General features: G+C 43.4%; 2 protein-coding genes across 2 annotated transcripts; both read left to right on the top strand.

The window, feature by feature from the left end:
• Positions 1–407: 407 nt before the first annotated feature.
• hpdl (4-hydroxyphenylpyruvate dioxygenase-like) lies at positions 408–3,641 on the top strand. Its single transcript, XM_085761926.1, has 5 exons — positions 408–1,093; positions 1,170–1,336; positions 1,432–1,583; positions 1,969–2,096; positions 2,581–3,641. Exons 1-5 carry the CDS (start codon positions 414–416, stop codon positions 2,780–2,782), a joined length of 1,329 nt encoding a protein of 442 aa, XP_085618052.1. The 5' UTR covers positions 408–413; the 3' UTR covers positions 2,783–3,641.
• Positions 3,642–6,391: 2,750 nt separating this feature from the next.
• fam53b (family with sequence similarity 53 member B) lies at positions 6,392–21,632 on the top strand. The gene is made up of 5 exons (XM_085761927.1): positions 6,392–6,586; positions 13,300–13,532; positions 14,393–14,447; positions 16,283–17,046; positions 20,475–21,632. The coding sequence occupies exons 2-5, from the start codon at positions 13,443–13,445 to the stop codon at positions 20,832–20,834; spliced, it is 1,269 nt and encodes a 422-aa protein (XP_085618053.1). The 5' UTR covers positions 6,392–6,586; positions 13,300–13,442; the 3' UTR covers positions 20,835–21,632.
• The last annotated feature ends 3,183 nt before the right edge of the window (positions 21,633–24,815 follow it).

Raw genomic sequence — 24,815 nt, 5'->3', positions numbered from 1 at the left:
TTGACCACAGGAGACTAAAATATCCCAGCTTTTTTGAGACAGTAAAGGCGTCACCAGTTATAGTAGTTGCGGGGTGAAATTTGTCCACTGGAAAGTTGTTATTATAATCAAAACGAATAGCCTAGATCTTTTACCACACAAAAAATGATCGGATAAAATCTACTGAACAACTACTGCACTAAAAAGAGGATAATCCAGCCATTAAACACTTTAAAACACTTATGTTACTATTTTTACTATTTTATTACAAACACAGGTTGTATAAAATAATGCATTTTTTAAAGTTAACTTTTATAGGCATCATTGTGTTAAAAAACAAAAACAAATGCTAAAAGGTAAATTTAATATTATTTTCTGTGTCAGTGTTTCTATATTTATTGGACACGCCCCCTGTCAAAACGTCACATCTAAACATGGCAGCTTACTTGAGCCGGTTACACCACATTTCGCTCCACGTTTCTAACGTGGAGAAAATATCCAAGGACCTTGTCTCGAAGTTCAAATTTGATTTATTCGCTACCAGGCTGACGGACAGGTCCAGGCAGCTGGCTTTCAGGAAAGGAGCGGCAGTTTTCATCGTGAACGAGAGACCAAAGCAGAGCAGTGAGGAGCTACTGGGCATCACAGACAGATATTCACAGAGGGTCAACGTGGGAAAATACAAGCAGGAGAATTCAGCGACATGTCTGTACGATGTCAGCCCGAATTACCCGGTGGATACTGTAAGCAACGTGTGCTTCGAGGTGGAGGATGTGGAAAGGTCATTCAAGGCTCTTCGCCATCTGGGCTGCAACTTCCTAGTTCCCCCCACCACAGTGGAGGACGAGGGCGGTCTCGTCACCTACTCGGTGGTTAAATCCATAGTGGGCAATGTTTGCCACACACTGATTGACCGGACCAAATATGAGGGGAACTTCTTACCTGGGTTTGATGTTGTTGAAAAGAACTGCAGCCTGGAAGAAGAAGAAGAGGACATGTCCTGTCCAGTCACACACTTTGACCACATAACCTATGCCTGTCCCAGGAAGACAACCCAGCAGGTGATGAGGTGGTATGAGCAGCTGTTTGGCTTCCAGAGGTTTTTCATTGATAGGTGAGGAACACTGAGCATTTACAGTCTTATTCTTTATTTTATTCAACATAATAACAATGTCTGCTTTCTTGAGTAGTGAGGAAGATGTGGACGAAGGTTTTGTCATAAACCAGGAGGGCATTGGACTGCGTCTTACCGCCATGGAGTACTGGAAATGCAGCAAAGCAGGCATCATTCTTCCCTCTGTGGACAAAAAGGATCATGACTGCAAGTTTGTCATTGCAGAATCACTGCCTGAGCAAGGTAACCGCCGCTCCCCCATCTTTAAATGAATTTAATTTCTTCCATAATTTATGATCTGACTTGTCCTCGTCACTGTGTGCTCGCTCTAATTTCAGGCAGGAACCAGGTTGACACCTTCTTGGAGGAGCACAGGGCCCCGGGGATCCAGCACATTGGGATGTACACTACAGATATAGTTTCTACTGCACATACAATGGCTCAAGCTGGAGTGCAGTTCTTCTCCCCTCCTCCTGCCTACTACACTGAGGTGTGACTGACTCTTTGGGACCAGTAATGACTGGTGGGCTGCATGATTTTATCCAGCAAGATAAAAATAATATTTTAGCATATGTAGATATCAGACAAACGATAGAGATCAGGGTTGTCTTTATATAGCAACATTACAGAGCTGCGCTGACTCACTTCCTCCTTCCTAAGTCCAACAGAAAACTTTACAAACATTGACTTATTATAATAGTAAATTAACACTTTTTTTTCTATTTTCCTCTCAGAATACATGCATGGTCTTTTAACACCTCAGGTTTTGTGGCTAATTCTTACTTCAGATAATAGAACACAGGTTGTATTTGCAAGCATATTATCTACGTCCTTGTTTGTAATCACTTTTACCTATGCTGTGTGTCCTGTGACAGGTGGGAAAACAGCAGGAAATAGAGGCGGCAGGACACAACCCCCAGATGCTGGCGCAGCATGGCATTCTCCTGGACACGGACCTGCACCAGGATCCCTTATCAGAGAAAGCATCCAGTGAAAACAGAAGGTGAGAGGCAGTAAAGAGCCATAAAACACATCTCACACATGTCAGTGTTTTTTTTATTTCTTTTTCTTATAGAGGTTTCTGCCGCATATTAAGGGTTTCCATCAATTTCCTCTCCGTTCTGGAAGATAAAATTCGATTACATCAAAAAAATGTTTTTGGTCAGTATTAAAAACAATATATTCCATGAGTCATAGGCACAGAATGGCAGTCACATAGGAGACCTAGTAGTTAATGATTTGTTATCCTTGTCAAAATTACAAGATGCTTGAATTTTACTGATTCCCCCTGACCTTGGAATATGGACACAAAACCTCAGGACATATTTTAGTTATTTTGAAAGAAGTGACTGAAGGAAACTCTCCATAATATATTCCATCTTGCATTAAGCTATGAGCACAGAGGCTAACCCAGATGTGAGATGTGAAATGGCTCATGTCAGATCAACCAAGTGTCCTTAATGTACCTTGTTATCATCTGTTTCCAGATACCTTCTCCAGGTGTTCACCAAGCCCATATTTGCAGAGGACACCTTCTTCCTCGAGCTGATAGAGCGCAGAGGGGCGACGGGCTTTGGCGAGGGAAACATCAGAGCGCTGTGGAGGTCGGTCCAGGCCTACATGGAGAAAGAGAGGGCAGATTCCCAAGGAGAGGGATCAACAAAGACTGTTCACACTGCTCAATATTAGTCACTCCAGACATTTTTAACAGGGGTTATTTTATTTTATGTGTTTTTTATATATCAACGTGAGGGCACATGTTTGGGAAAATATGTAAAACTTAAAAGAGATGTAAAATATTTATAGAGGACTTGTGGATGTAGTGTTATATCTCATGTTATTGTGGCATCGCTGAGAAAGTACAAATGATATATTGTATTAATATCTACTGTTGGACTGAACATATCAAAACTGCACTGTGGTACGAAAACAGATGTTAGATGTTACTATGTTTGAAACGTGACAACAGAAATGCACTTGCTGTCGCAGTAAAAGAATATCTTTGTTTTTCACTGTCAGAGCAAAGCAACTGACCAGTCTAGAGCAACTGCTCCTCAATAAATCTCTAACTCCCAGCAGAGCATGAAAACCAATTACTGTCCTCAAAATAATGCGCTTGGTGTTTGGGCCGATGTGTGTGGGCCAGACTTCACAATAAGAGCCCTTGAAACCTCTTAGGTCATCTTAGGTAAACATCAGCGTTGGTGCATGGCATGACTATTTTTTACTTTTTCTCCACAACATTTGAGACAGAAATGCTGTTCCTTTGATTCCACTATATTGTAAAGTTATTAGTTTACTTTACAGATTCCAACCTTTACAAACCTATATACTATATACTGTATACTTAATATACTAGTTGAGTCCTAATCTTTGTTCTAGGTCAGATAATATTGTCTCATATAAAGTATTACAGCCATAAAATGAGGTGTTTTCACTTACTAGTACTTAAACTGTTGATCTTTGTAGTATATCTTGATAATGGTAATTAGTTATTATTTTGAATTTAGAAAGGGGATTGCAGGACTTTTACTCAACTAAAGCTTCTGAATACCTTACTGATCCCTTTTTATAGACGAACCTATACTTTCCAAACTTTGCAGCATTTGATTACAGTAGTTTCATGGTATTCCTCTTTTTATCCTCATTAAAATATACAAACATGTTCATCCATAGGCAACAAATAAGGCATTTCACACCAAATATCCTTTTTTTCCTCTACAGTTTTAGCCTGCAAAATATAGCCTGATATGATTATTAGTTATTTTATCATTTAAACATTATAATCACTGTTCCGAGCTAATCTACCACTTTTTTTTCTTTCTAAATAACTCATTCAGTCACTCATGAACCGTTACTGGAGGAACAGCTGCACCTCTTTCAGATGCTGTGGAGGTTTTAGTGATGTGCATGCTTTGGCAAAAACATGGCTTTAGAGCCTCTTAGAAGGGATCTTCAAACCCACAGGGATGTGCCAGTTCAATTAACTTGGCTATAAACATTATAGGCAGGGATTAGTGGGATGGATGAGAAGCAGTGAAATTTAGACAGCGTTCCATGAAAGCCATATGCTCTTTTCATGCCCTGAGTGTAGTTACAGTATACCACTGAGTAATGTCGAAGAATAAGTTCAACCACAAGCTTTAAAAAAAAGTCAGTGTGTAGATGCATGTACTTCTGCATTTTGACAAGTGGTGTCAGTGTTTTTCTTTTACTCAAGTGTCACCCTCTTGGCAAATGTAAACTTTTAGAGTTGACTGTATCTGTGATTTGTGACCATTAACAGAAAGTTTCTGATTCAACAAATGACCAAAAAACAAAAACAGAGAATTGCCCTACTCTTTATTCAGCTTCGGGGGTAACTTGTGGACTAATTGCATTTGTGCTAAATTCTAAATAATACTGAATATTAAATCTGAAATCATGAACGGGGAGTTTTGGGGAGGATTAACTGTTCATTAAAGTTGAGAAGAGATGGCTCCTGTAACAGGAGTGCTGTAGCCATCTGTCTGCAGCCAGTGTGAAACACAGATGGTATTCAGCATTCTGCATGGGGCCTCAGTACTGGGAGTTGGAAGCTCACCTCCTATTTACTGTTTACCATATGGTAACTGCAGTCACTTTAATAAAGTCAATGGGAAATGAGTATATAATCTATTACACTTCAGTTCAATCTTGTGGCCTTTTTGTGGCACTGTGATTAGTGGATACTGCCCCCTATGGTTTTAACAGTCATAACACACACTGCAAAAGTTGTTGAAGTATTAAGACTCCCACTCCTGTATCATAAGCTGTTTTGCTGATCTGTGCCTTTTTGGACTACAAAACACAACACGCAAACTTTGCTGTTCCATACACTCTTCTGGCTGCTGAAGGGCTTTTGGTAAAAACAACTTGTCACCCCCACACCGTAGCCTACATAGCAGAGGAGACAAATCCTTGGTGCCCTTTAACACAAAAGGCAGACAGTCTAAAACCGAGGAGGACAGTACGGCAGTCTGACAGTCTGGGGGAGATTAGTGGCACACAACAGATGTTACTCCTTGATTAACAATGGTGTCTGCCAGGGGTGAGCCTCAGCTCCCCACCCTTCTGAGCCCCACTGTGTTAACTTCAGCCCCTACGAAATAAATCAGCTTACTCTATGTAAACGTTATGGGATGTTATTTATCTGTTTCGAATAGATAGAAAAAAAAAGTTCAATGACTAAAAGTGTCTCATTTCATGCTTATGATTCAGAATTGTCAAACGTGACCTAGGCTATACAAATGCAAGGTTTATGACTCTGCTGGTACTGGCTTGCAATGTGCACACAATATCGAAAGCTACAGAAAAACCACACTGCTATTATACATGACAAAACCGAATGGAAAGTTACCCCCATTTTTTAAAGAATAGAGAGATTGCATGATGATTAACAGGACAGAAAAGAGAACAAAAACTAAAACTGTCTGAAGTCTGTTTATTTTATTGTGAAATACTGGTTTTTCCTGCTCAGTGTTTACAAAAACCATTCAAATACATTTTCCCCACAAGATTACTGAAGCAAATCACACTTTGGTGGAAAGTTTTTAACAGTTAAAATGGTAAAAAGCTGTGGAAATACCTGACTAAGTTATATTATTATTGTATGCAGGTGATTATACTGTAGATACACCCATTGCATAATGCATGTGTATATATAGACAACTAAACCTAGACAGTTAAAAAATAATAGTGCATTACATGCTGATGTATGTTATGATAAAAGCAGACAGTCTTTCCAGGGGGGAGAACATCTGTTTGTAATGAATGTATTGAATTTATTTAGGGACTAACCTTTATTATACTGGAGGCTCATTTTGTAAGGAGGGGCTGGTAAAGTACATATAACACACAAATGTCTTTCTCTCGTCGACTACACGGCTCTGTAAATCACACACAGTTGCCAGGTTATCGTGTTACACCACTGTATATTGTGAAAGTGCCTTGTCTATATGCACAGCTCAAAACTGTGATTACTTTTCATTACTGCAGGGTGGCTCGGACCACTAGTTACAAGCGCAGGTGTGGCCCGTGCTCCAAAAAGTTATCTAGGGATCAAATATTTTTACTTTTTTAAATCATAAACTTTAAATGACTAAAACCTGAAGCAGAAATGAGTCAGACTGCGCAAGTAATTCAAGTCAAAGTGAGATACCTAGTTGCAGAAATGACTCGCAGGAAATCTCCACCCCTGTCAGAAGTGGTATCGCCCGTGTATGTTGTCACAGGCTCATTAGCGTGCAATCTTGGACAGTAGTGCACTGGGGTAATGTTGTAGTTTGCAGGAGCTGCCCGGAGCAGGACGTGAAGTGAACTGCTCGCACTTTGCTTCCTGCCTGACGCCTTTCAGCTCATTTTCAGCTGAAACAAAACTCAAAAAACAAACAAACAAACAAAAACATGGTCCAGCGAAACTGAGCAGCCGCTGCCCGGTGCTGTTGAAGACCCGAGGCGCTCACCGTGATGCTTGTGAGTGGTTATTTTTTATTTAAAAGTTGGATAAGAAGTTTCTGTGTTGGCTGACTTCGGGGCTGTAGTTAGTTCACATGAAGTGTGATGCTCCCTTGTGTCTTGAAAGTGAGTAATTCACATGAATGGTGATTTTTTATGCATATAAAGCACTTTAAATGGACTAAACATAGCTCCAGTTAGTTAGCTTAGCAACTTTTCCTCATGTTGTAGCCTACTAGATTAGCTAACTCTTCTTTTGTCTTGTCTGGGTTATTACTAACATATACGCTGCTTAAACTGATTTTCATCTGCCCTTTCCTCACTTTTTATTACATCTGTAGGCTATTAGCCTATCACTCAATAAATGAATAAACGCACAGTGAGGTGAAATGTTGCAATGGAGGTAAATAAAACAAGTGTCAATGCGTTTAACTATTCATACAGATGCTGAGTTCAAGTGATAACCTGGTTAACTACTAGTTTTTATGTCAGTATTATCCATTCATCTCAGTGTAACCACAGATGGTGTTTGCCTTTTACAACACATCTGACAAAAAATGTCATGTCAAACAGATTAGTTGATCAAACTAAGTTAGAGTTACAACTTTCTTTGGGTCATAAATACTGTATGTGAATTGGCTAGCTTTGAAGTGCAAACTGGGTTTTCACTCATGTGTGGCACACATGACAAGACAGGGCCAGTGTTGTTTGATGGAGAATGTATAAAACCCATTTTAATACATTTATGAAACAGGCACGGGGTGCATGCCTTTATGCCTGATGCTGCATTATATTTGTTGGCCATGTAATTTATAATTTAATTTCCCAGACCCCTCTTTCTTGCATGTCACATTTTGTGCCAAAGCAGAGGAATGTTGTTGGCTTATCTTTATCTAGCCAACCTTCCCCTCAGGTATGAAGACAGGGCTGGCTGACACACAATCCAACAGATTCTGCAATTTAAGTGCTCAGCGGGATCATAAACACAAGAGCTTGTTAAACCTGAACTCCTCAGAGTGTCCCATGGCTATGATTATGACTGCTAAAGTTCATATGAGTGGCTCAAACGTGCATAAATTATGAGTTAAACAGAGAAAAAAGGGGGGAGGCTTGACGTTCAAGTACAAATGTATCACTTTACTTTTTTTTGAGTATGCACATTTTATATTTTATCATCAGTAGCTTGTGGCCTTTCTCTCGAGTTCAAAATCCTGTTTGCTCTGTAGCCTGCGTGTAACATTCTGTGAGCTCCCGTCACACCAATTTCTTTGCCAAACTCATTTCCCTTTCATGAGGGATTTTGGAAGAGGGGTTTAAGGGACTGTTTGTGCTGGTTACTTGGACAAGCTCAGTTTTCAGGGCCTTTTCTTCTGAAACTGAGAGGCATCCACCTGGAGGGCTGGCAAGCTCATCTGAAAAACTGTTGAACGGTTTTAACTCGAGTACAAAAGAGTCTGCCCACCAGAGCTCACAGATGATTCCTCTTTTCCTTGTTCATCATCACTGTAAACATTTAGACACATTTTAAGGTTATCTAGGATCCTGTGCAGTGTGATACCACTGCTATGAAATTGTTCAAACACCCATGTGGAAAAAGTTTTGTTCCAGGCTCTCTCCTGTTGTATATGGTCAGTGAGAATGCAGTGTGGGGGGATGGATAAATTCCTGCATGCAAAACTCAAGAGTGCTCTTTCCCCTCTGCTCTTAATTTTGATTGAAAGTTAATGGAGCTGTGTCCTGTGGATGTGACTTACTCTTACTGGGGTCCATTAACATGCAATGTTATTCTGCTGTGGAAGCAGAAGGATGTTGTGTCTTCAACCCTTTGTAATTAAGAGACTTTGTTAGATTTAGCATTCAAGTGGACAACATTTCTCTCCAACTTGGACAGGTTTGTTGAAAGCCTCGATTACAGCGCTCAACAAAGCTCTTGTTCTGGACAAATGTATACAGTGCAAGTGATTATGTATGAGATAATTAAACAGCAGGCCTGCTTTAAAACGTAGGCCTCCTTGGCTGCCATGCATAGCCATGCTGAGCCTTTGTGTTTATGGTAAGTGGGCAGCTGCATGCTTGTGAGACCTTGGCTGTACCCCAGGCCCTTAAATGAGCCTGATAACTACTATTGAAGCCTCCCGGCCATGCTCATTTCTGACTATTCACTCACTGCTTTACATGTAGAGCGCCTCCTGTTTGACATTGCCTAATTTCTGTGAGCATGCGGACAGCTGTGGGATAGCCTGCGCCCTACATTGAGTTTCATAAATTTCTTTTCAGCCGGTCAGCCATAGCAAAACTTGGCGGCACCTGCCCTTTGTGGCACCAAATTAATGACAGCACAAACAATGAGGCTTTTGGCTTTCAAGCATCTTGAATGTTCACAGTGAAACGATGCAACTTTGCTGCAGAATAAGCAGAACAGGTTTGCCATTCAATTATCCAGCCTCCGTGCTTCCTGTACTGTATGTCTGTCCGCCTTTTATGACATGTTCTGTCAACACAACCACCATTATGACATGGGAAACTGCTCAAATGTGCCTGAGTCCAAATATGGATTCTGCACAAGCCATGCAACTCACAGAAGTAGGCCATCAGAGCCAACGGCCTGGGGAAACAAGCTTTTTAGGAACAGGCATATTTTCTCCCAAGGAATCATTCATTGGAATTGGACGGCTTAACTTTTACCCAGCGTTCTTTTCAAAGGCAGTATGGTGATGAAGAGCAGCACAAATCCCTTAGTTAGGTTTCGAATTGGGCCGTCTCAGGTGCTCAGCAGATGCTCCGATTACTGAGACGGCCACAATCCTGGGATTGTTGAGAACAGGATGCAGATCCAACTGCCATGTATGCAGGAATGTCAAAGGAGGATGTCTCAGAATTCAACTTAACATTTAAGCTGTTATGTTCAATCCTGTATTGATTTACAAAGAGAAACACTAATAACTAAAGCATGTGTGACAAGACTAAAAATAGATCCAAAAGGGTTTAGCAGTAGGTAAAAAAAAGTGTGTCAATCAGTAAGTCCATATATACACAAGGTGCAGCTATGATATCAAATAGTGTTTTCTACCAGCTGTCACACCAGTGCTAAAAAATAGATTAGCATTAACTCTAATTGTCAGTCAGACACAAAGCTGCCAAATCCTTATGTAATGTTGGCCTAACCCGTGGGATTACAGTCTGAGTAATGTATGGAAAAGCTGCTCTAATTGGGAAACAGAGCTTCCATGGGTGACCACAGTTTAGGCACCTATTGTAATAGTTAAGCTGACAGTTTGTAGTCTTCCTTGGGCTGGACGGCGATTTAAGAGTCTTAGAAAAGTGTCATTTACGATAATAGCATTCTGGTGTCTGAACTTGTACAGAGAATGCAACAGGTTCATGTTCATGCTTTTGGAAACTGAGCGTACTCTGAAGGAGGCCTCCGCTTTAAAGTTGACCCAGTCGTCTTTGTGGTTTCCTCTCTTGTCCTATCTAGCACTTATAGGCTGCGCGATAGCTCGCAACATCTGACACCCCAACGTAGCGATGATTGAAAGGCTTTTTGGTAACCACAAAGGAAGCTTGGCGTCCCATCAGCTCGTCCAAGGCAGCGTTATTGTTGTCTTTTAGGAACACTGTCACTCTGTTGCAGTCAGTCAGCAGGCTATTTTGCATGTGATGGAAACGTCCTGCAACCTTCTTCCCCTTCTCAGCGATTAGACTTCTCAGTTGTCATGGTGTTTTGCTGCTTCAACGCAGATAAAGAGCTATCAGGCTGCAGAAGCGAAGAGACTCCCACTGATTCCAGATAATGGCAGCAACGTTATAAAGGTGATTTGGGTTTTGACGTCAGAAGGGGAGCTCCACCCCTTGATTATAACTTCTTCTGCATCTTTGCACTTGGCAGCTGACACAGTAAGAGTTGAGTGCACTGGGTGTATCCATTACGCACTGGAAACCATGCTGCAGAACGTCTTTTGCATTTGGTTTGCAGGTTTGTCTGTATAAGTGCACACAATCTCCCCTTTGCCAGCGCTCTCAACATGTTTTCTATTCACAGATTGTCACAAGTTTGAATGCTTTTCAAAGGCTGCAGGGCAAGGTTAGGCTTCTATAATTGTGTGTACAACTTATGTCATGTAGCCAAGGAATGTTTATAATTATGGTATAATCCTCGCCCATTCAAACTGCTCAGCTCAGATTTACGGGATAAAAACGTAATGGCTGAGCATGAGAAAGATGATAAATTGTTGCAGTTCTCTGTAACTAAAAGTAATGGATGATGTTTACAGTTTAAAGTTCAAATGTCAGTCTACAGTCAGACTTTTTCCACTTTTCCAGGGAAGGAAAACATAATTTACTGTCCTTTTTTTTGTTTGGGTAAACATCACGTTAAAGAGATTTCTTTTCTTTGCCAGTTTTAATTTCTTTGGGCGAGGTTTTTTTTCTTTCTGTGTTAATGCCATCTGCATCCATCACCGAGCCATTAAGGGTGATATATAAACAACTGTTTCCTCTACGCCAGCATGTCCCGAGTTATCTCTGCTGTGAAACACAGATCTGTGTGGTTAATGGTCACGCACAGTATAAGCTGACTTGCCCTAGTCTAACCCCAACCAACTTTCATATGTTCTATTCTATTCACTGACATATAAATTAAAGTTGCCAGACAAGAACTTGAACTGCACGGATGTCCTTGTAGAACTTTAAAAGATCCTTGTGTTGAAACTGTTTTCCTGATGTGATAAGTGTTAGTAATGGAGATCATATGCTGAATGCAAACGCCACCTCCAGTATGTCAGCTCCCTCTTGTCTTGTGATGCTGCCCCCCCACCCCTCCCTACTCACACACACAGACACACACACTCCACCCCACCACCAGCAACCTCTGATGTCGCCTCTTTTGTTTCCCACGGTGTCTCATCTTCTGCACAGAGTGCTCTTTTGTTTTACGTACACCATCGCTTTCTGTTTCTCTCTTTTTTTTCTGCATGCAGTTGTTCTGTCATTCAAACAGACGCTCTCTGACCTTTGCAGGCATCATATGACCATCTTGTGTCCAGTTCAGTTCAGTTTCAGTCTCCTACCTGACACAGGGGTAGGCATTTCTCATTGTACAGCCAGAGTCATTTGTGGAATCCCTCAGGGTTTGGTTCTTGGTCCACTCAATCTTATCGTACTCTCATTTATACAGCAACAAGATATGTTACATCACTGTTGTTATGCTGATACATAGATTACATTCTCTGATAAACCCAATAAAAAAACAGACATTTATTTAATTGGCACCTGGTGACTTGTGACTGGAGCTTATCAGTTAATTATTGGTCAATATCAGGCAATTGTCAGTTAAACCACTAAGAATACTATAAGACTTTTGACCACCATGTTACTTAGCCCCACTCAAGCTGCTATAAATTGTTTATAGTTGGTTCAAAATGCAGTTCCCATGCCGTATATCATACATCACCCCTGTTGTAACTTCCCTCAATTGGCTTCCTTTAAAATATTTAATGAGCTACAAGAGGCAGTTGATCACGTATAAATCACAACACGGCCTTGCCACTAGTCGTCACATTTCTTGGCTTCTAATTTTGGCCTTTTATCTATCCCATGCTCCAACTGCAAAACTAAAGGTGATGGCGCCTTTGCTGTTTTAGCCCCAACCCTCTGGAGGCATCTTTGGACTGTTTTAAGCAACTTCTAAAAAACCCATCTTTATAGGCAAGCCTTTTTATAGATCTCCATTCCAGTTTTATGTTTTGGTTTGTTTTAGTCTGGCCTGTCTCCCTCTGTGCTGTGTTTTTTATTGTAATTTATGACTTCTTGTTTTTGGTTTATATTTTTTGTGCTCGTGTGAAGTACTGTGTGACTGTGTCTTTACAAATAAAGCCTTATTTACTTTTTTAAGCCACACTGACCTGGTGGTAGTAAAAAATCTTCTGTGATGATTATATAGATTTCCATCTGTGATTAATCAGCTGTTTTACTGTAATTGTGGTGCAGCACTAATGTGAAGAGGGTTGTTTTGATAACCGCAAGGTCAGCTATTCCCAGCCAGCCCCTGAGGATTCAATTACACAACTTTGACTTTGCTCTATCCCTCTCTGTGTGCTCCAGTGTGGAACACTTTGAGGAAACTCATTCTCTCAGATGACTGATAATCCTCCACATGGACAAGCAAGAACAAAACAGGGTATAGAGTTCCACTTTTGGTGACACACAGGAGAGACCATGTGGAAGTGAAAATGCAGTGTAATTTCAATTTACAGACATGGGCATAGACAGTACCTTGTGTTCACTGGGAATGTCGGATCGCTCACTTGAGAATTAAAGGAGCTTGTCAAACCACTGACCTCCTTCGAGTTTCGACTTTCTGTCTTTCACTTTCGTAGATGTAGAACAGGTTGCACAAAGACTGAGACATCTTGCATAGGGTTTTCTTACTCATCTGTAGCTGCGGTATCACTGCAAAGTTTGCTTGTGAGGGATAGCAGCACAGCACTTACAACCGACTCTAATAGCCGACCGGAGGCGACAGACACATATTTGTTTCTGCTACGCATCCAGATTTAATTGTCCACAAACTTAGGAGAATTACTTTTCAAATTATCACACGTTTCAGAGCCTCCACCCAGGGGATCTGTTTCTCCCCAATCATGCTGGACTCTTCTCTGCTTATATGGCCAACAGAATGTCAGAAATGTACTGAATCCTAATCCTGTGCTCATCTTTGTGTGTCCGATCAGGATTGGGCCGAGGAGTGAAGCACATTCCTGGTGGAGCTGAGGGCTGCCCGTCTTAAGCTTATGAGAAACCAGCCCGCTCACACCATGCCCGTCAAGATGGCCTCCAGCTTTTCTTGCACTCACTGGAACGACTTGGGACAAGGATGTGTGTTGCCATGGTAATCATTTACAAGAAAACACTGGAAAAGAAGGGTGCCGACGATGTAACATCAAAAAGTACGGATTTGGGCCCGGTGAGTGTTATTTTCTACTTGTACAAGCATTTTTTCGTCTGTGTGAAATGTGACATTTTACGTTTACATGTCGCCCTGCCAACCGCCCAGAACTGTAGTTGTCAAGGGGGAAGACGACAAGGTCCTGCTCTACATCAGGAAATTGTTGCCGGCCACTGATCGCTCCGCAGCAGTTTCATGGCTCTAGATTTTATTTTCCTATTTTGTCAAATGTAATCGTAGATTAAATTTGACTTTTAACTTCCCTCGAGTCAAATTTGTAGGAAAATTCCTAAGTGTTGCCTTACTGAATTTCAGGAAGTGATGTCAAAGGAACTATATGGATGTTGAAGCCGAAGGGAATCAGGGATGTTTTTGTTTCAATTACTGATAATTGCGTCATAATTGCGGCCAACTGTTGTCACCAGGGTGTTTGTCATCTGGTTTCGAATTATCCCCCACGTTCCATTTACTTCAATCAAAATAACAAGAGAGTATTATAGCTCTAGTAGACTGTGCAGCCTTGACTCATTTTCTAATCAGCATCCATACAGCGGAGTCTTCTTTCTGCCAGCACAGAGTGAGAAAATTCCCCCACTAATATGGGCCGAGTTTGCCCTCACAGCCACGTGAAATGAAATCATCATGCTCTGGGGCTGAGCGTCAATCAGAGGCATTTATGGTGGAACTCCCTCTTTGTTGATGGCGTGGTCCTCATCGCTCAGCAGCAAAATATGTGCTACAACATAAACCTTCGGGACCAGTTACACATTTGACTTTCCAATAGCTTATGATTTTACGACTATCATTTATTGATTCTTTTTAAAAAAACTTTTTTTTTCTGGTGAGCTGACGCTGAGCCTTTTTCTACATTTCTGCAGTTCCAGGCACAGACCATGAGCCAGGGGACAGCACTTTTCTCTTGTGGACTCATGGGTAAGAGTTATCTTTCTCATCCTCATGCACATTCACACAAGTAAGGATACTATAGTTAATTAACCAAAGTAATGATAGTAAATTATCTGGAAATTTTGTCAAGAAACTGCTAATAAATGAAATATGGAATTGCTTTAAATACCTATAAAACAAGGAAGTTCATCACATTGATACCAGCTCTTATTAAGTTAATTGCTATAAAATTGTCTAGTGCAGCAGAGATATTAAAGCAATAGCTGCTTCATGATAAATCATACTGGATAGCAATGTCTCTGAGGCTTGGAAATTTTCATCTTTCATTATATTCTGTCATTTCCCAAGCTCTTCACCATATTTTTTCTCTGTGTGGGAAACTGTAGTGAGTCAGTGCGTCTTATACCTCATCACAAACTGCACATAACCTGTAATTATGCTCTTTACCCGTCTATGGCAACTTGGAGGGGCCAGAAATTGTCAGGTCATGTCATGACAGCAGTGGTTTGGAGGGACTTGCTGGATTGCAACATTTCAGAGAAATTATTAGCAGAAGTCAGTCTTTGCTGAATCCGGTTGATGGTCACACAGTAAGAGATGAGAAGCAGGCCTGACAGGTGTTTCTGCCAACATGCGTTAATGATTATGTGTTATCTTTGTCAGGGATCTTCCGCCACTCCTGAATACTTCAGAACTGGATGTCATGTCCACAAGTTGAAAAGTTTGTTTTTGGATACAAAGGCTCATATCCTTGATGCACCTTGCTGTGGTTGGATCGGCCTGTACAGTCGCTGTATTATAATAGTAAAATGTATTCTGTCCTCACAGCACCTTGGCATTGAGTCCTGGCACTGAGCACTGCAGCGCCAGTAGGTGTTGTTAACACTGCCCTTTGTTCCTCGTCCTGCCCGTGTGCTATAGATGGTATTTTGAGGATTTTATCTCATTGGAGAAGAACAGTCCTTTTGCATACCAGGAGTGGGCAGTGGCCTCGATGTTTAGTATCTGACTCAGAGTTGGCTGACCAGTTCAGTTGGCTGACCCATTCAGCAATTCAAGCAAGTTTTCTGTTGTGGCAATAACAGGTGCCTTCCCGGCAGAGTAACTATGGTGCAGGTCTGGTCTTAGAATAACAAGAGATGTCGTGATGAACCTGAGTTGGAATGTTTACGATGGGTTATTGGCAGTTTTATTAAGGCGTGCTCCAGCAGGACGAGGTTTGATATCTAGTCAGTTAGACGTTGAACTCGAATCACTTCCCCATCAGCTCACCGACTGACTGAGCCCGGAGGACAGGATTTATTTTTAGTGCCAATTATACAAAGCAGCGAGTAGTGTCAATACTACGCACACATGCTGGGACCAACACGCTGACCGAGATTGGAGCAGTGTCATGGACGTTCGTGCCTCAAATGAATCTGATACTTTGTTTTGTTCCTCTGAGGGAGTTTGCACGCACTACGCACTGTTTCTGCTGTGTCTGTTTGTTTCTTAGACTCCTGGTGTAAATGTGACACAAGGAAATAAAATTAAGTCCTCAAGAGGTGATGGTGATGTCACTGCCGATGGAAAAAGAAAGTGGAGAAGGGAGAGTTTAACAAGCTAATAGAGGAGCTGCGGAGTTACTTTAAGATCTGCCGCCTGATATTGAAAGCCTCATTTGACACATTAAAAAAAGAGCTGAACTGATTCGATCACCCACACATAAACGGTTACACTGTATGTTGCCTCAGGGAAACAGCAGGAAGTAAAGTCCTGTCCATAGAAGTTTGGCTCATAAATAAAAATAAAAAAAATCAATCATTGTTTGTGTTTCTAAAGGGAATTTAGTTAACAAAAATCTGTGTTTGTTTATTTTGCAGAGAGAAGTCGATGGCATGAGGTTGGTCATGGCTGTGCCATACAGCAGAGGCCAGTCGGGACCAGCCTGGAAAGCCTGTGGGACGTCCTGCCTGAGGTGCACAAGAGTTCAGCCCACTGGGACTGGGATGTTGGCTCCACTTCAAGCACAATCACCAGCTTGTTGCAGGACCTCAGCCTGACCGAGGCCGCGACCTCGCACTCGACCGCACCGCCCAGCAAGCGGCAGTGCCGGTCCCTGTCTTGCTCAGATGAGCTGGGTGGATGTCGCTCCACCTGGCGCCCTCAGGGCTCCCGCGTGTGGACGGCGGTGGAGAAGAGGAGGTGCCACAGCGGGGGCAGCGTCCAGCGCGGCAGCGTTGGAAACGCACATCTCGGCTTTCCGGCCATGCAGCGCAGCTCCAGCTTCAGCCTGCCCACCCGCTCCAACATCCTGGAGCTGCCCTGCTTCACCCAGCGTCTCCCCTGCCCCTCCACTTTCACTGGCCTGACCCCCTCCTCCTCCATGCCCCTGTCGTCGGAGCCCTCCGCGCAGCCCCTCTACCTCTCTCATGAACAGATCTGCCTCCCTGAGCCCCGTGGACCCTCTCCACCCAGCTCCCCCGACTCCACTCCAGAGCTGGAGCGTCGCGGCGGACAGGGGGGTCTCGCCCGCAGTCGCTCACAGCCGTGCGTCCTCAACGACAAGAAGATCGGCGTGAAACGCAGGAGACCCGCCGACACACACAAACAGAGGCCTTCACTGGATCTGGCAAAGATGACCCAGGTTTGTGCTTGAATGTGCCACACAGCAAGAGACTGCTTTATTTAATCAGGACAATATGCACTGATCAAATACTGCTGTCTCTCTCTGCTGGATTGTTTTAAAACACAAGGAGCACATATCCTCTGTAAAAAAAATAATTAAAAAAAATAAAAATAGTTTGAACTTGCCACAGTCGTCTTATGTGCTCCAAAAGATCAGTGTCCACAGTAGGAAATGGTCATGCCAGCTGGAAGCTCTGCTAGGTCCATCAGTCTCACTAACATTAGCTGGTTATGCTCTGTTGTAGGGGCAATTTGCTGCGTCCATGTTGGATAAACAAACACTTCCAACGAAGGTCACGCCATTGTGTCTGTTCTCCCTCAGCACACCTCAAAGCGTTTCTGCAGGCATTGTCATGAAATGACGGTGATCGTTCATTCATGCAGGCCTGTTCTGGGTCACATTCCATCATGTGGGTTTGTATTTTCACTTGCAGAGCATGAAGCCAAGTATGCGCTTTTTTTTTAAATGCGTTGCTGGATGAAGACGATTAAAGTAGGAAGCAAGAGGTCAGTCAGCAGTTTGCATTCAAAGAAATGATCTGATGAAACCACTGGCTCCAGCTGATCCTCCTCTGATGTTGACAGTGTTTCAACGTTGAGTCTGTTTAATCCGTCCGTCCCCGGCAGCCGTTTGTCTCTCTGCCCCACAGGCACAGAGACACACATAGTAAAGTTTCACACGTACACCGGCTGAATCATAAACACAGAGCTGGACTTGGCCCCCATGAGAAAGTCACTCGGAGTTCAGCAGCGCTGCTGTGACACGACACCTCACACACACCAAACATGGTGGAGGTCAGCATGGAGAAAAGGCGACAGTGTTTTTACAGACTGATGTCAGGGTGCTGAGATCCTTCCTGCTGTTTGAGGGTTGTGTTGCACGTTTTGCTGTGACGCTGGTTTAGAGACTAAATTGAACATTTTCCTTGTTTGTTTGATTTCAGATCTTTATAAATGTCTCTCTGGTGGCTCTGGTTTGGAGGCCAGCCGTAAACAGTACTAATAAGTCGGTAACGATAATCGACCGAGACCAATTTTACAAATCCCTAAATGGTCTAAAAAGGAAAGAATACCAAACAGTTGCCAGTTTGAGCATTTCACTTGGAGCAATTGCGGCGTTTATTTGTTTTATATGACGACACTTGAGGCAATTTGAACTATTTTCTGAGATTTTATAGAAGAAACAATAATTTGATTAATTGAAAAATGTGCAGTAGTGCTGTAGTTTCAAACAGCTAGAAGTCTGATGTGAACGCCCGTGCTGCGAGGGCTCGGGAAGTCTCTGCGGAGAAGACGCTCACTTGTGATTAAAGGGTGAGGTCGCCCGGCACTCGGCTTCGCACGCGTCACCCTATCAGCATTCAAAGTCACCTTACTATTCAAAGATTGGTCACACTAGTGCTGAGTGCGTCTCTAAAGTGTCCTCTCATCCACTCGCCACGGAGGTGCAGTTTACCCAGAGAGAAACTGCTACCCCTCCACGTGGCTCACTGCGGCTCCGTGAATGTCAGGAAGTAGAGCAGCTGTGGCAGAGGTTATAGATCGCCGCACAGGAGAGATGCGTGTTGGGTAAAGAGATATTGATTTCTGTAAATTCAGCTCAGTGGGTGGATCGCTGCCACAACCGGGCCTCATGAGCTATTGATCAGCTTGTATTGACGGAGAGTCAAGGTCAGTATGGATGAGGGGACTTTCTGCTCCTCTCTCCATTACAGTGGGAGAAGGAGGAGGACGAGGAGAGGAGGGGGGTTATAGTAGCAGGAAAAGTGGACACCGCTCTTTGCAATGTGGTGCAGAAAGTTGTGCGAGGACACCGTCAGACTTTCCAATAGTGTCTTAACTCGGTTGCTTTACTCGGTTCGGTTAATGTCGACGCCGCTGCTCTGCTCTATCGCAGACGACTCGCGGCCTTATCAGTCTGGTCCCATGGTCCGGGCCAGAAATCTGACTGTTGAGAAGTGAAGTGCAAATGCAGAGGGCAGCAATGTGACACCAGCCTGGTGCTGACAAATGTACCCGTTCGAGCAGAGCCAAGAAAAACAGCAGGGCCCCTTTTGATGTACTGCTGCCCCGGCACAGAGACTTTTCTCACTGCCTGTGAAAATGTGGATCATAACTTTACATTTTCACCTCCCTTTCCCTATTTCTTATCCCGTATGGGCTGCCTCTGCCTCTGTATTCACAGGTCAGAGCTTATGATGGGAAATAAATTTGCAATGCATGAATATTATCGTGGTTATAAATTAATTATTCATAAACCAACAGATAATCAATTTAGCATTTTAAGTAATTCTCCCCAAAGATTTATTAGTTCTGGCTTTTTCTCTAAAATGAAGAGTTTAAATTTGCCTCTATTAAGACATGCTAGTGGAATAGCTAAGTGCTGCTCAGTTGGTTTGCCACCTGGTCCTCACTGAGATATCTTTAAAAAAAGGATCTTTTTAGACATCTTTAATTCTAAGATTTAGACAAAGGCTTCATTTGATAAGTTGATCAACGTATTGAATCAAACACAAGCGTATAGATTAATCTTTAAGCTCTCAGTTAGTCGGAGCCAGAGCTCATGCACTTGGCTGTGAGCTGCATCCCCAACAGTCCCATGCTTGTCAAGTATTACATAAGCACACAAGTGACAAGAGGTTTCACAGAGGCTCTATTCTCCTGTGTCCTTCTGGCCCAACACCGTAGTGGTCAGGCATGAGGCAGCTGTCCTGCCTTCTCCACATTAGCTGTACAGAATTGGATAAGCCTCTGTCATAAAGCCTCCTGCTCCAGCACGCACAGCTGTCGCAGGACATGCCTGCAGCAGTGTTGGCACATGTGGATTTGCCTATGGAAGTTTCTGGCTCTCCCAGATGTATGTGTTCATTGTGCGGTGCCAACCAGAGGCCGGAGGAGTCAAAAGGCCGACATTAGTGATGTCTGCCCGCCGGGTATCTGGCCACTTGCTGCCTCGGTTCATCCTGGACCAGATCGGATCACATAGCTCCAGTCATCCAGCTACCAGTTGCTCCAGTTTGTAATGCAGGCTAAATTTATACCCTTCACATTTTTGACTGTTTTATATTATAGTGGTCATTGCCCAGTGCCCAGCTCTGACCTCAGTGACTCACCCACATACTATATGAGTACAGTAGAGGGATTGTTTTCATAAGATGGCTGCATGCGTTGGGTTATGTTTGTGTACTAGTTAGGACATGGGTCATAGTCTGGGATGAAGGAAATGTTTTTGATTTCCTCACCAAATATGCTGTCGCCATGGAGACTGTGGACCAGACCAAAGTTTTGACATATTTGTTTTAAGTTTATCTTTGTTTCCTTGAGAACACCAGTTTTTATGCTTCTAAGAAAACCAACCTTCCTTCTTTTCTTCCTTTCTTTCCACAGAAACTTAGGAATTTCCACAGCCTTAGCTGCCCTGGAATCACAGGCGAAGACAGCTGCGAGTCCAGCCAGACCCTCCACGCGCTGACGAGTCAGTGCGACACCGACGACTCATCCGCAAACGAGCTCGGCTTGGAGGACACCCAGCCTCAGACCAAAGAGGGCGAGATCACCGGGAACGTGCCGTCAGACCCCACCATCGAGGAGGTGGACTGGAACTCCACAGACTACGGCGACGTGACGCCAGGGACGACTACGAACGGGAAGGACAATGAGCCCCTGTGGGCGGGGCTATGTAGCATGAGGAAGGACGTGTATCAGCTTGGAGGCGAGCTCGACATTGAGCAGATTGAGAGGAACTGAGCTGGACTGCCTTCCTCCTGGGGGAAGCTAATTTAGAGGACTGAGAGTTTATCACCAGGTGGTACAGTAAACAGTACTGATAGTCTTAAGGACAAAGCAAGTGGAAAGTTAACGCAGATCCAGCACTTGTCTTCTTTTTTTTTTTTTGGTCTCAAGGAGAGATTGAGCAGGAGCTTTGCGGGCTCAAGGCCCATTTTTGGGGACTTTGTGTAGTATGAAGCTACTCCCCCACGGTGCGGTATCTCAACTGTGTCTCAGGAGAACAAGGAAGTCGGGAGGATGGGTTCAGGTGGAGAAAATAGAACTGATAAATATAAAAAATCATGTATTAATGTTGGCTCAGAGACTTGGGTCTCTAACATTTCTCTGTAACCCTGATTACCTTCACTGTACTATGTCTGGAGAGAATTCACAACAGGTTTGTACAAATTCTCTGCACTAGAGAGAGTGTGTCCTGCTCTCTGACGTTCTTCAGTAGTACATGGGTACATGATGGATAGAAATGGAGACTACTTTGAGAGCTGCTCTTAGTAAAGCCCCCCCCTCCCCTCTCCCCTTTCACTCTTACTGAGCAACAAGCTGCACGCACATACACCACCTGTAAAAGTATATTGAAGAGCTTAACATTTCACACAGTAACATCAGGCTTCTCTGTGAGATCTATGCTCCCGTTTGTGTGAGAGAAAACTTTGTGATGCTAATAGCGTTAATATTCTTTCTTTTTACGATTTGTAACTACAAAGTTATGTAAAACATGAGCATATTTCTATACAAATAAACACAGTTTTAAATGTGTCATTTGTTAAGTACTTCATTTCACCAAGGCCAGCTTTTATATCTTAATGTGTGTTCAAGTGAATGTTGGACGTGGCACAGCTGCATATGAAGTCAAACAACAGATGCAAGTGGGTGTGGATCAATGCAAATTCTTAGATTTGTACTTTTAGATGTACAGAGTACAGGGGATTTGGATAAACGTTTGGGTGTCTAAATATACTATGATGTAGTGAATGTAAAATAATTGTACTTGCATATCTTTTATTTTTGAGGTATTTCTACTTTATACTTCTTGAGAACAGCTTTTGTATACTATAATAGCTCATACATACTAACATGTTAATGTGTAATAAGGATTTAAAAATATAATGAAATACACAACATATAAAGCATCATCATATAAAGTACATCACTATTTTAGTTTGAGGATGTTGTCGTGTCATGGAGTGTTTTTACTCTGTGGTTTTTTCTACTTCCCCTGAAGTAAAGAATCTGAAAGGAGGAATTCTTCCACTAATGTTACCAGCAGAGCACATGCATTAACAGCAAGGTCTTTGTCTGAGACGTCTTTAATGCAACAATGTAGACTGACCCAATTAAGTAGCAGGGAAAGACAATCACAACCGTAGTAATGGTACTACTGATGAGCCTGTGTTTGTGTGCTGAAGCGGGGAGTGAGTAGTGAGGACGCCAGGCAGGGGTGGGAAGTCCGGTCCTACTCTCTCTCTTTCTCTCTCTCTCTCTTTTTTGGGGTGGAGTGGTGGAGCTGCGCGGCGGTTCACCCCAGAGACCTCCCTCCCTCCCTGCGCTGGGAAACAAAAGGGGCTTTTTCTCTGAGGAGCACAGTGACGTGGGAGGCGGCTGTGAATGTGGGCCATGTGTCAGGGCTGCTGCTGCTGCTGCTGCTGCTCTGTTTGTCTCCTTCCCCTGCCTGCCCAGTTCTTGTGCCCTGTGCAAACCGTCATTAACTTCTTGATTCACTGCTCCAGAACGCAAAAATCCCTCCTGCGGGTTTGTTCAGACTGGCGGCGCTGCTTGTCATTCTTTGAAAGTGTACGGTAGCGCCGAGGTGTTGGAAGTCACCTCATTAGAGCGGCTGAGTAATTTGAAGATTGCTTGACATGCTCTCCGAGTTCAAATATCACACAAAGCATTACTGTGGGTTTAAACTTGCCTAAAGGCCAAAGCGTATTCTTATAATGGATTGGATTATTACGCTGCTGCATGAGAAATCTGTATGCTTGCACAGTGAGGTCATATTTACACTGTGACAGAGCTGGCTGTGGTGCATGCACGCCGCTCCATTTCACCAGTTAAGCCCTTTTCGGGTAATGAGTCAAGGGGGAGATGGCTAAACAGAAACCATGTAAACGTGCTGTGTGGCAGACTGACACACGGAGGGCCCCCGGCCTTTAATCAGAGGAGTGACAGAAGTGAAAGGAGGCTGTGTTCTGAGAGGAGATAGGGGTACAACAGGAGGGGCGAGCCATGCCAGTGTTCAGCGCAACACTCGTCCACAACCCCCACCGGCACTGACACAACAGAGTGGTGGGTCATTCTTGAACTGTCACTGGAGGTTATGCACGGTCCTATCTGCTCTAATGATCATTCTCATCACACTTCATTCAGTTTTCAGGCGGCAGATGTCCCACAGCGGAGAGGAGGCCAAAGTTTCAGATGCAGCACTGGTGCAGAACACATTTGTTTGCTCTCCTTTAATGACTCCTTTAATGTGTTACCAGTTCAAGATGCTATATTTAATATACTAAAATGAGATATTGTATGAATTTTATGTCAACACCAATGCAAATCCTATCATTTATTTACATTTTGATATTAAGATTGCTGCAAAAGCTTCGTCAGAGATCTTTCATGCCACAAAAGAAAGAAAGAAAGTGAACTGCCAAAAAACACTGCAAATTGAATTTTTGAAAATGACTCTTTTTTTCAGGAGTGGAACTTCTTATACAAACAAAATCAAACGAGAAAGTGACGTGAAACTAAATGTTGGCGTAAGCGCCATGGTTTTTGCTGCCTACCTCCGCTTGGCAGCTCAAATGTGGTCAGGGTGAAAAGCAATTTAGCAGTACCACCCAGCCACAAAACATTTCCAGTTGAGCAAGTGTTACAGAGGAGCACAGACTTTAGCATAAAAGAAGTCTGAAACCTTTACACTGATTTCCTTTTTTCATGTGTGTGTGTGTGCGTACATGATAATATGCATTGAGTCGCTATACCGCTGTGTTCTCAGGTCGTCTCCGTGTTGAATTTCACCCACACACTGTGTAAAATTCATGCAAAAACAAACCACAAACTACATATGGCTGTCTTTTTTTAAACCTCAGTCAGTGTTATGTCTGATGAGCAACAGCCTGCACCCACATAGAAGAGATGCATCGAGGTCACACAAGCCTTCTCACATAAAACAGTGCTTAAAAGACGCCCAGTCAGTCCAGGAGGTGTCTCTTCACCGAGGAGACCAGGATCTAAGGAGTCAATCTACATACTGGATCCTTTGCCTTTTAAAAAAGGCAACTGGACACCCTCACAGGAGAGGTCCCCAGCAGGGACAGACAGCTTTACAATCGAGGTCAGCTGTAAGCCTTCAGACCTTTTGCAGACCAAGACTGTTAGTTTACACTGCATGGTGACATACGACCAGCCTTTTTCGTCCGGATTTATACATACGCACACGCTTGGGTATGACATCATGGGGTCATGCTTTGTGTCTGGGGAGCCGAGCCTCTGAGGCTTTAGTGGACAGTTGAGCAGGGGTCGTGCCCCTGGAGGGGGGCCTGTGACGGCTGTGACCATGTCAGCAGAGTACAGACCGCTCTGTGTACGAACTGAGACACTTCTCAGATAGCTTGTGAAGGCTCTGAGGGAGGAATTGGGTGGGGTCAGGGTTGGGGTAGGAGGGGGAGAGAGGGATTCAGGCCTCGGCTTCCAAAAGCCGGCGGAGTTTTGAAGTTTCAGAGCCCTCCCACGCCACCGAGTGCTGTCGGCACGGCTGCCCACAAGGGAAAGGAGAGTGATGAAATGTGGGGAAACCATGTGGCTTGGCGAGTACGACTGGAGAGGCCTTCCACACGGACCAGAGCTGCACACGCAGAGGGGAGGAGGAGGTGGAGGGGGGGCGGGGGGGCACAAATAACTGGCTGCTGTCAAAACAAGCGCATGTTTCCACGGATAACGGTGCATTTA

Source organism: Trachurus japonicus, chromosome 19 (assembly GCF_045865225.1).
Source record: "Trachurus japonicus isolate A0001 chromosome 19, Traja_1.0".
NCBI classification, from domain to species: Eukaryota; Metazoa; Chordata; class Actinopteri; order Carangiformes; family Carangidae; genus Trachurus; species Trachurus japonicus.
This window is presented reverse-complemented; position numbering and strand designations above follow the sequence as displayed.

Coding starts and splice junctions, on each gene's coding strand:
- hpdl (XM_085761926.1), top strand. CDS start 414: ATGGCAGCTTACTTGAGCCGGTTACACCACATTTCGCTCCACGTTTCT. Junction 1,094..1,169: donor CAGAGGTTTTTCATTGATAG/GTGAGGAACACT, acceptor TTTCTTGAGTAG/TGAGGAAGATGTGGACGAAG. Junction 1,584..1,968: donor CTCCTGCCTACTACACTGAG/GTGTGACTGACT, acceptor GTCCTGTGACAG/GTGGGAAAACAGCAGGAAAT.
- fam53b (XM_085761927.1), top strand. CDS start 13,443: ATGTGTGTTGCCATGGTAATCATTTACAAGAAAACACTGGAAAAGAAG. Junction 13,533..14,392: donor AAAGTACGGATTTGGGCCCG/GTGAGTGTTATT, acceptor ACATTTCTGCAG/TTCCAGGCACAGACCATGAG. Junction 14,448..16,282: donor TTTCTCTTGTGGACTCATGG/GTAAGAGTTATC, acceptor TTTATTTTGCAG/AGAGAAGTCGATGGCATGAG.